Here is a 12825-nt window from a genome sequence, read left to right as displayed (position 1 = left end):
TAATTTTTTTTTTTTTTTTATTCCTTTTTTTTTTCGTCTGTCTGTCCATCCTTCATCCTAACTACAGTCTTGTCTGTCCATCCTTCATCATACACTAACCATACAGTCTGCTCTGTCCCTCTCCTTCTACACTAACCTGTTTAGTATGTCTGTCCCATCCTTCATACACTAACCTGTGGTTTGTCTGCGTCCCTCCTCTCTGGCATGATATAGATGAGTGTGCACAGAAAGACACAGCCTGCTGCTAACGATACGGTGTGTTTCAACGTGGACGGAGGCTACGACTGCAGGTGTCCTCACGGCAAGAACTGCAACCGGTGACTGTAACCATGACAACAAGCACAAACACCAACGGGCAGATCTGGGTGCTGGACAACGACAGGTGCTCCGTTTGCTCCTGCCAGGTGAGTGATGTACTGTAGAACTCCTGGGGAATCATGGAATTGGAGTCTTTTGTAAAAAAGAGTTTGGCCAATCAGAGTTCTATATTGGCTATGTTATAATCTAATGCTAAATGTAACATGTTAAAATATAGATCTGAAAGGAAAAGCTTAGTCTGACTCACTTCTCTCACTCTCGCTCCGCTCTCTCTCACCCCTCCCCCTACAGTCTGGTCTGGTGATGTGTCGTAGGATGGTGGTGTGACTGTTGAGTCCACCACTGCCGACCTGCTTCTGGCTGTCCAGAGTGTAACCCCGGCCTCAGCAGCCAGTGTCTGCACCAGAACAGACTCATTACATATCAGCAGTGGAGACACCTGGGTGGAGAACTGCCAGCAGTGCCAGTGTCTGGTGAGTTGGCATGGACAGACACTGTAGATGAGATGTGGGGTAGTGGAGGATAGTACAAGTAAATACTGAGTTGGCATGACAGAACACTGTAGAGAGATGTGGGGTAGTTGGAGGATAGTACCAGTAAATACTGAGTTGACATGGACAGACACTGTAGAGAGATGTGGTGTAGTGGAAGGATAGTACCAGTAAATATGAGTTGACATGCAGACACTGTAGAGAGATGTGGGGTAGTGAGGATAGTACCGTACATACTGAGTTTACTGGGTAGTGGAGGATAGTACCAGTTACATACTGAGTTACTGGGGTAGTTGGAGATAGTACTCAGTACATACTGAGTTACTGGGGTAGTGGAGGATAGTACTGTAGATACATGAGTTACTGGGTTGATTATGGAGGATAGTACCAGTACATACTGAGATTACTGGGCGTAGTGGTAGGATAGTACCAGACATACTGAGTTACTGGGGTAGTGGAGGATAGTACCAGTACATTACTGATTACTGCAGTTAGTGGAGGATAGTACCGTACATACTATGAGTTACTGGGGTAGTGGAGGATAGTACCAGTACATACTGAGATTACTGGGGCCTAGCTGGAGGATAGTACCAGTTACATACTGAGTTACTGGGGTAGTGGAGGGATAGTACTGTACATACTGAGTTACTGGGGTAGTGGAGATAGTACCAGTACATTACTGAGTTTACTGCGGTAGCTGGCAGGATAGTTACTTGTACATACTGAGTTACTGGGGTAGTGGCAGGATTAGTACCGAGCTACTACTACTTGAGTTACTCGGGGTAGTGGAGGATAGTACCAGCTACATACTGTTACTCGGTAGTGGAGGATAAGTACTGTACATACTGAGTTACTGGGTAGCTGCGAGCGGATAGTACCAGTACATACTGAGTTACTGGAGTATGGAGGATAGTACCAGTACATACTGGTTACTATATTATTTTATGGGAGCGGAGGATTAGTACCGTGTACATACTGAGTTACTGGGGTAGTGAGATGATAGTACCAGTACTATACTGAGTTACTAGTAGTGGAGGATAGTACCAGTACATACTGAGTTACTGGGGTAGCTGGAGGATAGTACCAGTACATACTGAGTTACTGGGGTAGTGGAGGATAGTACAGTACATACTGAGTTACTGGGTGGGAGTGGAGGATAGTACCGTACATACTGAGTTACTGGGGTAGTGGAGGATAGTACCGTACATACTGAGTTACTGGGGTAGTGGAGGATAGTACCAGTACATACTGAGTTACTGGGCTAGTGGAGGATAGTACTGTACATACTGAGTTACTGGGGTAGTGGAGGATAGTACTACATACTGAGTTACTGGGGTAGTGGAGGATAGTACCAGTACATACTGAGTTACTGGGTAGTGGAGGATAGTACCGTACATACTGAGTTACTGGGGTAGTGGAATGGGATAGTACCAGTACATACTGAGTTACTGGGTAGTGGAGGATAGTACCGTACATTACTGAGTTACTGGGTAGTGGAGGATAGTACCAAGTACATTACTGAGTTACTGGGTAGTGGAGGATAGTACCGTACATACTGAGTTACTGGGTAGTGGAGGATAGTACCAGTACATACTGAGTTACTGGGTAGTGGAGATAGTACCAGTACATACTGAGTTACGGGGTAGTGGAGGATATACCAGTACATACTGAGTTACTGGGTAGTGGAGGATAGTACCAGTACATACTGAGTTACTGGGTAGGGAGGATAGTACTGTACATACTGAGTTACTGCGGTAGTGGAGCGATAGTACCAGTACTACTGAGTTACTGGGGTAGTGATGGAAGGGATGGAAATGAATGTAGCCCACAAGCCTGAGGCTAGTAGTTTTCAGACCAGACTAGTAATGTTCAGACAGGTTTGTAGTTTTCAGACCGGGCTAGTAGTGTTCAGACCAGACTATAGTGTTCAGACCAGACTAGTAGTGTTCAGACCAGACTAGTAGTGTTCAGACCAGACTAGTAGTGTTCAGACCAGACTAGTAGTGTTCAGACCGCCCGACTAGTAGTGTTCAGACCGGACTAGTAAGTGTTCAGACCGGGCTAGTAGTGTTCAGACCAGACTAGTTGTGTTCAGACCAGGCTAGTAGTGTTCAGACCAGACTACTAGTGTTCAGACCAGACTAGTAGTGTTCAGACCAGACTAGTAGTGTTCAGACCAGACTAGTAATGTTCAGACCAGGCTGGTAGTGTTCAGACCAGACTAGTAGTGTTCAGACCAGACTAGTAATGTTCAGACCAGGCTAGTAGTGTTCAGACCTGACTAGTTGTGTTCAGACCAGAATGGTAGTGTTCAGACCAGACTAGTAGTGTTCAGACCAGACTAGTTGTGTTCAGACCAGCGTAGTAGTGTTCAGACCAGACTAGTAGTCTTCAGACCAGGCTAGTACTGTTCAGACCAGACTAGTAGTGTTCAGAAAAGGCTAGTAGTGTTCAGAACAGGCTAGTAGTGTTCAGACCAGGCTAGTAGTTTCAGACCAGGCTAGTAGTGTTCAGACCAGACTAGTAATGTTCAGACCAGGCTAGTAGTGTTCAGACCAGGCTAGTAGTGTTCAGACCAGACTAGTAGTGTTCAGACCAGGCTAGTAGTGTTCAGACCAGGCTAGTAGTGTTCAGACAGACTAGTAGTTTCAGACCAGACTAGTTGTGTTCAGACCAGGCTATGTAGTTTTCAGACCAGACTAGTAGTGTTCAGACAGCACTAGTTGTGTTCAGACCAGACTAGTAGTGTTCAGACCAGACTAGTAGTGTTCAGACCGGGCTAGTAGTGTTCAGACCAGACTAGTACTGTTTCAGACCAGACTAGTAGTGTTCAGACCAGACTAGTTGTGTTCAGACCAGGCTAGTAGTGTTCAGACCAGACTAGTAGTGTTCAGACCAGTCTAGTAGTGTTCAGACCAGACTAGTAGTGTTCAGACCAGGCTAGTTGTGTTCAGACCAAACTAGTTGTGTTCAGACCAGACTAGTGTGTTCAGACCAGACTAGTTGTGTTCAGACCAGACTAGTTGTGTTCAGACGGATAGTAGTGTTCAGACCAGACTAGTAGTGTTCAGACCAGACTAGTAGTGTTCAGACCAGGCTAGTAGTTTTAGACCAGACTAGTAGTGTTCAGACCAGACTAGTAGTGTTCAGACCAGGCTAGTAGTGTCAGATCAGGCTAGTAGTGTTCAGACCAGACTAGTAGTGTTCAGACCAGGCTAGTAGTGTTCAGACCAGACTATAGTTGTCAGACGGGCTAGTAGTGTTCAGACCAGGCTAGTAGTGTTCAGACCAGACTAGTAGTGTTCAGACCAGACTAGTAGTGTTCAGACCGGGCTAGTTAGTGTTCAGACCAGACTAGTTGTTTCAGACCAGGCTAGTAGTGTTCAGACCAGACTAGTAGTGTTCAGACCAGGCTAGTAGTCTTCAGACCAGACTAGTTGTGTTCAGACCAGACTAGTTGTGTTCAGACTAGACTAGTTGTGTTCAGACTAGACTAGTTGTGTTCAGACCAGGCTAGTAGTGTTCAGACCAGGCTAGTAGTCTTCAGACCAGACTAGTAATGTTCTGACCAGGCTAGTAGTGTTCAGACCAGACCAGTAGTGTTCAGACCAGGCTAGTAGAGCATTTGCCCAACTACCCCACCAGCTAGAGAATCTCTGTCTTTTGAAATATCATATGGCCCAGATTTCGGTACTGCAGGGTTAGGGTTAGGTTAGGGTTAGGGTTAGGCTAGTATATGCCAGTATATGAACCTCAGCAGGCCCAGTGCCAGCAGAGTAGACACTGATTAGTTTTCAGTGACATACTGTATGGAGGAGAAAGAGGTAGACCCAGAATGTGGCTCTTGAGAAGCCTGAGTGCGTCAGTGCTGTGGTTATACAGACTGTACTGGACTGGATGCTTCTGTCTTGTTGTCGTGAGACAAGGGCTTAAAGTCTACCAATCCCAATTGAATCATAAAAGTTCAGCGAACATATGGCAGTAAATCTCTCTGTGCTATCGACCGGTGCCAAGCCTGCCTCTCTGTCTTTCTGCATCTCTCTCTCTTTCTGTCTCTCTTTCTCATTTCTCTCTCTCTGCCTTTCTCTGGCTCTCTCTGCCTTTCTCTCTGTCTTTCTCTCTCTCTCAAACTCAAGCTGCTTTATTGGCATGAAAACCGTTGCATCAATATTGCAAAGCAACAATGTTTCCAACAATGTTTCCAACAATGTATACAACAATGTAGATAACAATGTAGACAACAATGTAGACAACAATGTTTACAACAATGTTTACAACAATGTAGACAACAATGTAGACAACAATGTAGACAACAATGTAGACAACAATGTTTACAACAATGTAGACAACAATATATACAACAATGTAGACAACAATGTAGACAACAATGTTTACAACAATGTAGACAACAATGTTTACAACAATGTAGACAACAATGTAGACAACAATGTTTACAACAATATATACAACAATGTAGACAACAATGTTTACAACAATGTAGACAACAATATATACAACAATGTAGACAACAATGTAGACAACAATGTTTACACATGTAGACAACCATGTAGACAACAATTTAGTCAACAATGTAGACAAAAATGTAGACAACAATGTTTACAACAATGTAGACAACAATGAAGACAAGAACAGCCCTTAGTAGAAATAGAATAAATAATAAATATCTCACAGAGAGACACAGAGAGGTAGAAGACACAGAGGGTAGAGACACAGAGAGGTAGAGGACACAAGAGGTAGAGCACAGAGAGAGAGAGAGACACAGAGAGAGAGAGAGAGAGAAGAGACAGAGAGAGAGAGAGACACAGAGAGAGAGAAGACAGAGAGAGAGAGAGACACAGAGAGGTAGAGACACAGAGAGGTAGAGACACAGAGAGAAGAACACAGAGAGAGAGAGACACAGAGAGAGAGAGACACAGAGAGAGAGAGACACAGAGAGAGAGAGACACAGAGAGGTAGAGACACAGAGAGGTAGAGACACAGAGAGCGTAGAGACACAGAGAGTAGAGACACAGAGAGGTAGAGACACAGAGAGAGAGAGACACAGAGAGAAGAGAGAGACACAGAGAGAGAGAGACACAGAGAGAGAGAGACACAGAGAGAGAGAGAGTTAGAAACCTAGCCTTTCCTTCTCAGCAGCTGGAGTCTAAACCTCTAGGTGTGTTCTTCCATTCCCTCTCAGCCTAGCTAAACCATCCATTCTCTGAGGGCTCACGTCACATTTAAATGTTACATTGAACCTTTATTTAACTAGGCAAGTCAGTTAAGAACAAATTCTTATTTACAATGACGTCCTACCCCGGCCAAAACCGGACGACGCTGGGCCAAATGTKCGCCACTCTATGGGACTCCCAATCACGGCCGTATGTGATACATCCTGGATTTTGAACCAGGGACTGTAGTGACTTCTATTGCATTTAGATCACCTCAAGATGCTCCCACGGATAGTTCACTTCATCTGCAAACACATTCTCAACCAAGTTGTGGGGCTCTGATGAAGAATGTCTTTGTCCAAATGGTTTGGATTATATAGCTACATTTATAAACTGGGTGGTTCGAGCCCTGAATGCTGATTGCTTACAGCCATGGTATATCAGACCGTATACCACGGGTATGACAAAACATAAACTAATTATTATAAAAGTAATTATTTTTGGTAACCAGTTTATAGTAGCAATAAGGCACCTTGGGTGTTTTTAGTTTATGGCCAATATACCACAGCTAAGGGATGTATCCAGAGCAGCCCTTAGCCGTGGTATATTGGCCGTATACCACACCTCCTCAGGCCTTATTGCTTAAATATATTCTGTTAAACAGCATAACGAAAAGTTCATTCAAAAACACACACACACCGATTGTAAGGAGACATAAAAGCTGGTCTGAAGACTGGAAGCTGCTGAGCTGAGACAGTCGGTTCTCCCTCCAACTCACAGTTCCGGGAGCCAATCAGCTGCACCGTGACGCATACCTCCAGCTGTTTCATTCAGCCTTGGACGTTCTGTCTCTAACTCCTCCAACACAGGCAGAGAGACAACGCAAAGAAAAGGATGTGAAATACCTTGCGCCTGGTAACTCATTGTGTGTGTGTGTGTGTGTGTGTGTGCGTTTGTCGGTGTAATGAGATTTGTAAGTGCTTTATCCTTTGTGAACCAGGAAGCCGTAGAGACATAACAACCCAGTCAGCACTGCATCTGTTATGTTGTACTGGGTAGGAGGGGGGAGAAAGGGAGAAGAGAGGAGAAGGGAGTGGAGAGAAAGAGATAGAAAACGAGAGCTGTGAGGATGGGAAAAGACTGACCCATTTCTCTGTGGCTCAGAGAGAAGACCTGGAGAGAAGAGAGGAGAAGGGAGTGGAGAAGGGAGTGGAGAGAAAGAGAGAGAAGAGAGAGAGAGGAGGATGGAGAGAAGAAGAGAGAAAGAGTGGAGGATGGAGTGGAGAAGGGAGTGGAGTGGAGAGGGAGTGGAGGATGGGATAAAAGCGAGGAGAAAGAGAGAGAAGGGAGTGGAGAAGGGAGTGGAGGATGGGATAGAAGAGAGAAGAAGAGGAGAAGGGAGTGGAGAGGGAGTGGAGAAGGGAGTGGAGAGAAAGAGATAGAAGAGAGAGAGTGGAGGATGGGAAAGACTGACCCATTTCTCTGTGGCTCAGAGAGAAGACCTGGAGAGAAGAGAGGAGAAGGGAGTGGAGAAGGGAGTGGAGAGAAAGAGAGAGAAGAGAGAGAGAGGAGGATGGGAGAGAAGAGAGGAGAAGAGTGGAGGATGGAGTGGAGAAGGGAGTGGAGTGGAGAGGGAGTGGAGGATGGGATAAAAGCGAGGAGAAGAGAGGAGAAGGGATGGAAAGGAGTGAGATGGGATAGAAGAGAGAAGAGAGAGAGGAGTGAGAGAGGAGTGGAGAAGGGAGTGAGGATGGGATAGAAGAGAGAGGAAGAGAGGAGAAGGGAGTGGAGGATGGGATAGAAGAGAGAAGACCTGGAGAGACTGGAAGAACTTTCTAGATAGTACAACAGACTTGATACTTTACATCAGAGCTACATTGGTTATCATGCTGTTCTTGTAGAGAATAAAGCTTGAGCTTATCGCTTTCTCCCTCCCGCCCCCGACAAAAATATTACTATTAAATGTTGATTGCAACAAAAGGACAAGCAATGAAATTGAGGTAGTGTTATATTTCTTCTCCAATAGTAATTTGCATTTTAATATCTGTGCTGCTGCTAAATGAGGCATATCATTAATCATGAATAGAAAACAGTTTCAGGGTAGTTTGAGATGTGACTTGGTGATAAGGGATATGGATCTATCAAACACACGCACGCACGCACGCACGCACACACGCACACAGAGAAGAGAGATCACACACACAAGACATATACTCTCTCTTCCTCGCTCTTCCTCTCTCGCTCGCACTCACTTTCTCTTTTTCTCTCCTCGCTCTCTCTCTCTGTCATGTTGCTAACTGCACATTAACACATAGTGAGGTGTCAGCCATCTGCCAGACAGATTCATCTTTTAAACATCACACTTTCAATTAAATTAAGGGCTCATCAATAATCTCTGGGGGGAAACATGAGAACAACGCATTGTTGAGAGAGAGAGAGAGAGAGAGAAGAGAGAGAAGAAGAGAGAGAGAAGAGAGAGAGAGAGAGGAGAGAGAGAGGAGAAGAGAGAGAGAGAGAAGAGAAGAGAGAGAGAGAGAGAGAGAGAGAGAGAGGTACTCTCGGCATTGCTTACTGTATGTGTTGTCTACTGAGCAGGTCTGTTACGTAGCAGGTCTGTTACTGTAGCAGGCCTAACTGTTACGGTAGCAGGTCAGTTACTGTAGCAGGTCTAACTGTTACTGTAGCAGGTCTAACTGTTACTGTAGCAGTCTAACTGTTACTGAGCAGCCGAACTGTTAATGTAGCAGCCGAACTGTTAATGTAGCAGGTCTGTTACTGTAGCAGGCCTAACTGTTACTGTAGCAGGTCTGTTACTGTAGCAGGTCTAACTGTTACTGTAGCAGGTCAGTTACTGTAGCAGGTCCAACTGTTACTGTAGCAGGTCCAACTGTTACTGTAGCTGGTCTGTTACTGTAGCAGGTCTAACTGTTACTGTAGCAAGTCAGTTACTGTAGCAGGTCCAACTGTTACTGTAGCAGCGTCCAACGTACTGTAGCAGGTCCAACTGTTACTGTAGCTGTCTAACTGTTACGTAGCAGGTCTAACTTTTTACTGTTCAGGTCTAACTTTTACTTGTATGTAGCAGGTCAGTTACTGTAGCAGGCCTAACTGTTACTGTAGCAGGTCCAACTGTTACTGTAGCTGGTCTGTTACTTAGCAGGTCCAACTGTTACTGTAGCTGGTCTGTTACTGTAGCAGGTCTAACTGTTACTGTAGCAGGTCAGTTACTGTAGCAGGCCTAACAGTTACTGTAGCAGGTCTAACTGTTACTGTAGCAGGTCTAACTGTTACTTAGCAGGTCTAACTGTTACTGAGCAGGTCAGTTACTGTAGCAGGTCCAACTGTTACTGTAGCAGGTCTAACTGTTACTGTAGCAGGTCTAACTGCCACTTAGCAGGTATGTTACTGTAGCAGGCCTAACTGTTACTGTAGCAGGTCTAACTGTTACTGTAGCAGGTCTAACTTTTACTGTAGCAGGCCTAACTGCCACTGTAACAGGTCCAACTGTTACTGTAGCAGGTCAGTTACTGTAGCAGGTCTGTTACTGTAGCAAGCCTAACTGTTACTGTAGCAGTCTAACTGTTACTGTAGCAGGTCTGTTACCTTAGCAGGTCTAACTGTTACTGTAGCAAGCCTAACTTTACTGTAGCAGGTCTGTTACTGTAGCAGGCCTAACGTTACTGTAGCAGTCTATCTGTTACTGTATGCAGGTCTAACTGTGTTTCAGCTGATCAGTATTCCACTGAGGTCTGTGGCCTTTACCCAGGGCAGTCCAAATGGAGTGAGGCAGGGGAAAGGCATGGGAGGAGCTGGGTGATGTGTGGGGGAGACTGGAAGGCAACAGAGGGTTCTGAGATGGGAGGGCTGTAGTTTCTGACTTGTGAAGACTGTAGAGAGGAGGTCATAGCTGGAAGACTGTTGATGAGATGAGGGCTGTAGTTTCTGACTTGTAAGACTGTAGAGGAGGTCATAGCGGAGAGACTGTTGATGAGATGGGAGGCTGTAGTTTCTGACTTGTGAAGACTGTAGAGAGGAGGTCATAGCTGGAGAGACTGTTGATGAGAGGGGAGCTGTAGTTTCTGACTTGTGAAGACTGTAGAGAGGAGGGTCATATCTGGAGAGACTGTTGATGAGATGGGAGGGCTGTAGTTTCTGACTTGTGAAGACGGTAGAGAGAGGTCATAGCTGGGAGAGACTGTTGATGAGATGGAGGGTTGTAGTTTCTGACTTGTGAAGACGGTAGAGAGGAGTCATAGCTGGAGAGACTGTTGATGAGACGGGAGGGCTGTAGTTTCTGACTTGTGAAGACGGTAGAGAGGAGGTCATATCTGGAGAGACTGTTGATGAGATGGGAGCTGTATTTCTGACTTGTGAAGACTGTAGAGAGGAGGTCATATCTGGAGAGACTGTTGATGAGACGGGAGGGCTGTAGTTTCTGACTTGTGAAGACGGTAGAGAGGAGGTCATATCTGGAGACTGTTGATGAAGACGGGAGGGCTGTAGTTTCTGACTTGTGAAGACGGTAGTAGAGAGAGGTCATAGCTGGAGAGACTGTTGATGAGACGGAGGGCTGTAGTTTCTGACTTGTGAAGACTGTAGAGAGGAGGTCATATCTGGAGAGACTGTTGATGAGATGGAGGGCTGTAGTTTCTGACTTGTGAAGACTGTAGAGAGGAGGTCATGGCTGGAGAGACTGTTGATGAGATGGGAGGGCTGTAGTTTCTGACTTGTGAAGACTGTAGAGAGGAGGTCATATCTGGGAGAGACTGTTGATGAGACGGGAGGCGCTAGTTTCTGACTTGTGAAGACTGAGAAGAGGACATATCTGGAGAGACTGTTGATGAGATGGGAGGGCTGTAGTTTCTGACTTGTGAAGACTGTAGAGAGAGGTCATAGCTGGAGAGACTGTTGATGAGATGGGAGGGCTGTAGTTTCTGACTTGTGAAGACTGTAGAGAGGAGGTCATATCTGGAGACTGTTGATGAGATGGGAGGCTGTAGTTTCTACTTTGTGAAGACGGTAGAGAGGAGGTCATGGCTGGAGAGACTGTTGATGAGAATGGGGAGGCTGTAGTTTCTGACTTGGTGAAGACGTTAGAGAGAGGTCATAGCTGAGAGACTGTGATGAGATGTTTTTGTCTCCCTTGGGTTGAAGTTGCGGTGCTTTAAAATAAAATGGACAATAAAGATTGATTGTTCTTGTTTTGTCCCAGAGTGGAGAGGTGGACTGCTGCCCGTGTCCTGCCCTCCTGTGGTGGACTGTGAGTTTACCCAGGTGCCCGAGGGGCAGTGCTGCCCGCGCTGCGTCGCCGACCCCCTGCCAGGCTGACACCGTCCGTAACGACATCACCAAGACGTGTGTGGACGAGAACGGACTGACGCGCTTCAGCGAGCCGCCTGGACCAAACACAGAACAGAATGCACCCTCTGCCAGTGCAAGGTGAGACAGAGAGGATCATGGGAATACACACACAGACAGTGGGAGACAAACACACACTGATATACTGTATGCACTCACACATCCTGATGAATGGACTTATACAGACAGACAGATACACCGACACACATTTACACACACAGTGGGACCTCGCACGCACGCACGCACCACGCACGCACGCACGCACGCACGCACGCACGCACGCACGCACGCACGCACGCACGCACGCACGCACGCACGCACGCACGCACGCACACACGCAACACACACACACACACACACACACACACACACACACACACACACACACACACACCACACACACACACACACACACACACACACACAACACATACTCATTTACGCCCAGAGTGGGAGCCTGACAAAGACAGACACTTCCAGAAAGGGGTGTAGGTGAACAAAAACCCTTTCAGACAGGACACAACAACCCGAGTCAGTTGAAATAACAATCCATCTTCCTTTTTAGACAGGAGTGCTGAATGACAGAGGAAGCACACACACTCACTCACACACACATGCACACACATGAGGATAGAAGGACCAACACAACACACACACACAATGAGTTGCCAGGCGCAAGGTATGTGACACTCCTCCTCTTTGCTCCCTCTGTCTGTGTTGGAGGAACTAGCTAGAGACATAGAACGTCCAAGTTCTTTCAGACAGGAACGACAACCTGAGTCTAAGGACTAAGGAAGCACACACACACACTCGCAGTCACACACACACATTATGTTCTTCTATCCTTGTGGGGACTTCTGGGGATGTTAGGTCCCCACAAGGATAGAAGAACCAACCAACCCAGACACACACACTCACACACTCACACACACTGCAATTGAATGCTCCTTGCATTGAGTGACAGCTTCTCTTCCCTTTCATCTCTCTCTCTCCTCTCTCTCTCTCTCTCTCTCTCTCTCTCTCTCTCTAGAACGGACACGTCTGTTGTTCAGTGGACCCCTGTGCCTTTAGTCTGGCTCAGACAGAAAAGATAGTGAGAGAGAGCTCTACAAGGCATCTATCTTTGTACAGTCTCACCTTTAATAAGAACTGAAACCCCTTCCCCAAACCTTCAACATCTTATACCAAATACCACCCTGAACCCACCTTCCAAGTGGATGGATGCCTGCCAGCCCAACTCCAACCCTTGGTACCCATCGACAACTATTGGATGGTAACATGTTGTGAAATAAAGTCATTTCTTCTGATTGTGTAAAGAAACCTAAAGAAGTAGCTGTATTCAGTGTTCACCCCTTTCTGCCCGTCTTTCATTTTGAAAAAAAGGAACCTGGTATTTGTGAAGAGTAATGTTCTGGACTTTCTCCACTCCTTTTCTGTGTACGTCAGTTTTGTGTTTGTTTCTGTATTATGGACTTCTGTTTGTTCAG

The 12825-nt window shown here is 46.1% G+C and overlaps 1 protein-coding gene across 1 annotated transcript; it reads left to right on the top strand.

Moving 5' to 3' along the window:
- Positions 1–329: 329 nt before the first annotated feature.
- LOC112076417 (protein kinase C-binding protein NELL2-like) lies at positions 330–12508 on the top strand. Its single transcript, XM_070441310.1, has 4 exons — positions 330–404; positions 633–791; positions 11193–11419; positions 12369–12508. The coding sequence occupies exons 1-4, from the start codon at positions 330–332 to the stop codon at positions 12430–12432; spliced, it is 525 nt and encodes a 174-aa protein (XP_070297411.1). The 3' UTR covers positions 12433–12508.
- The last annotated feature ends 317 nt before the right edge of the window (positions 12509–12825 follow it).

Source organism: Salvelinus sp. IW2-2015, unplaced genomic scaffold, assembly GCF_002910315.2.
Source record: "Salvelinus sp. IW2-2015 unplaced genomic scaffold, ASM291031v2 Un_scaffold3739, whole genome shotgun sequence".
Classification (NCBI taxonomy): domain Eukaryota; kingdom Metazoa; phylum Chordata; class Actinopteri; order Salmoniformes; family Salmonidae; genus Salvelinus; species Salvelinus sp. IW2-2015.
The sequence above is the reverse complement of the archived record's forward strand: the minus strand, read 5'-3'. Positions and strand labels throughout refer to the sequence as shown.

Bases quoted from the DNA above. Each gene is read 5' to 3' on its own strand.
- LOC112076417 (XM_070441310.1), top strand. From the start codon at position 330: ATGACAACAAGCACAAACACCAACGGGCAGATCTGGGTGCTGGACAAC. The intron at 792-11,192 runs GTGAGTTGGCAT...GTTTTGTCCCAG, and splicing joins GCCAGCAGTGCCAGTGTCTG to AGTGGAGAGGTGGACTGCTG. The intron at 11,420-12,368 runs GTGAGACAGAGA...CTCTCTCTCTAG, and splicing joins GCACCCTCTGCCAGTGCAAG to AACGGACACGTCTGTTGTTC.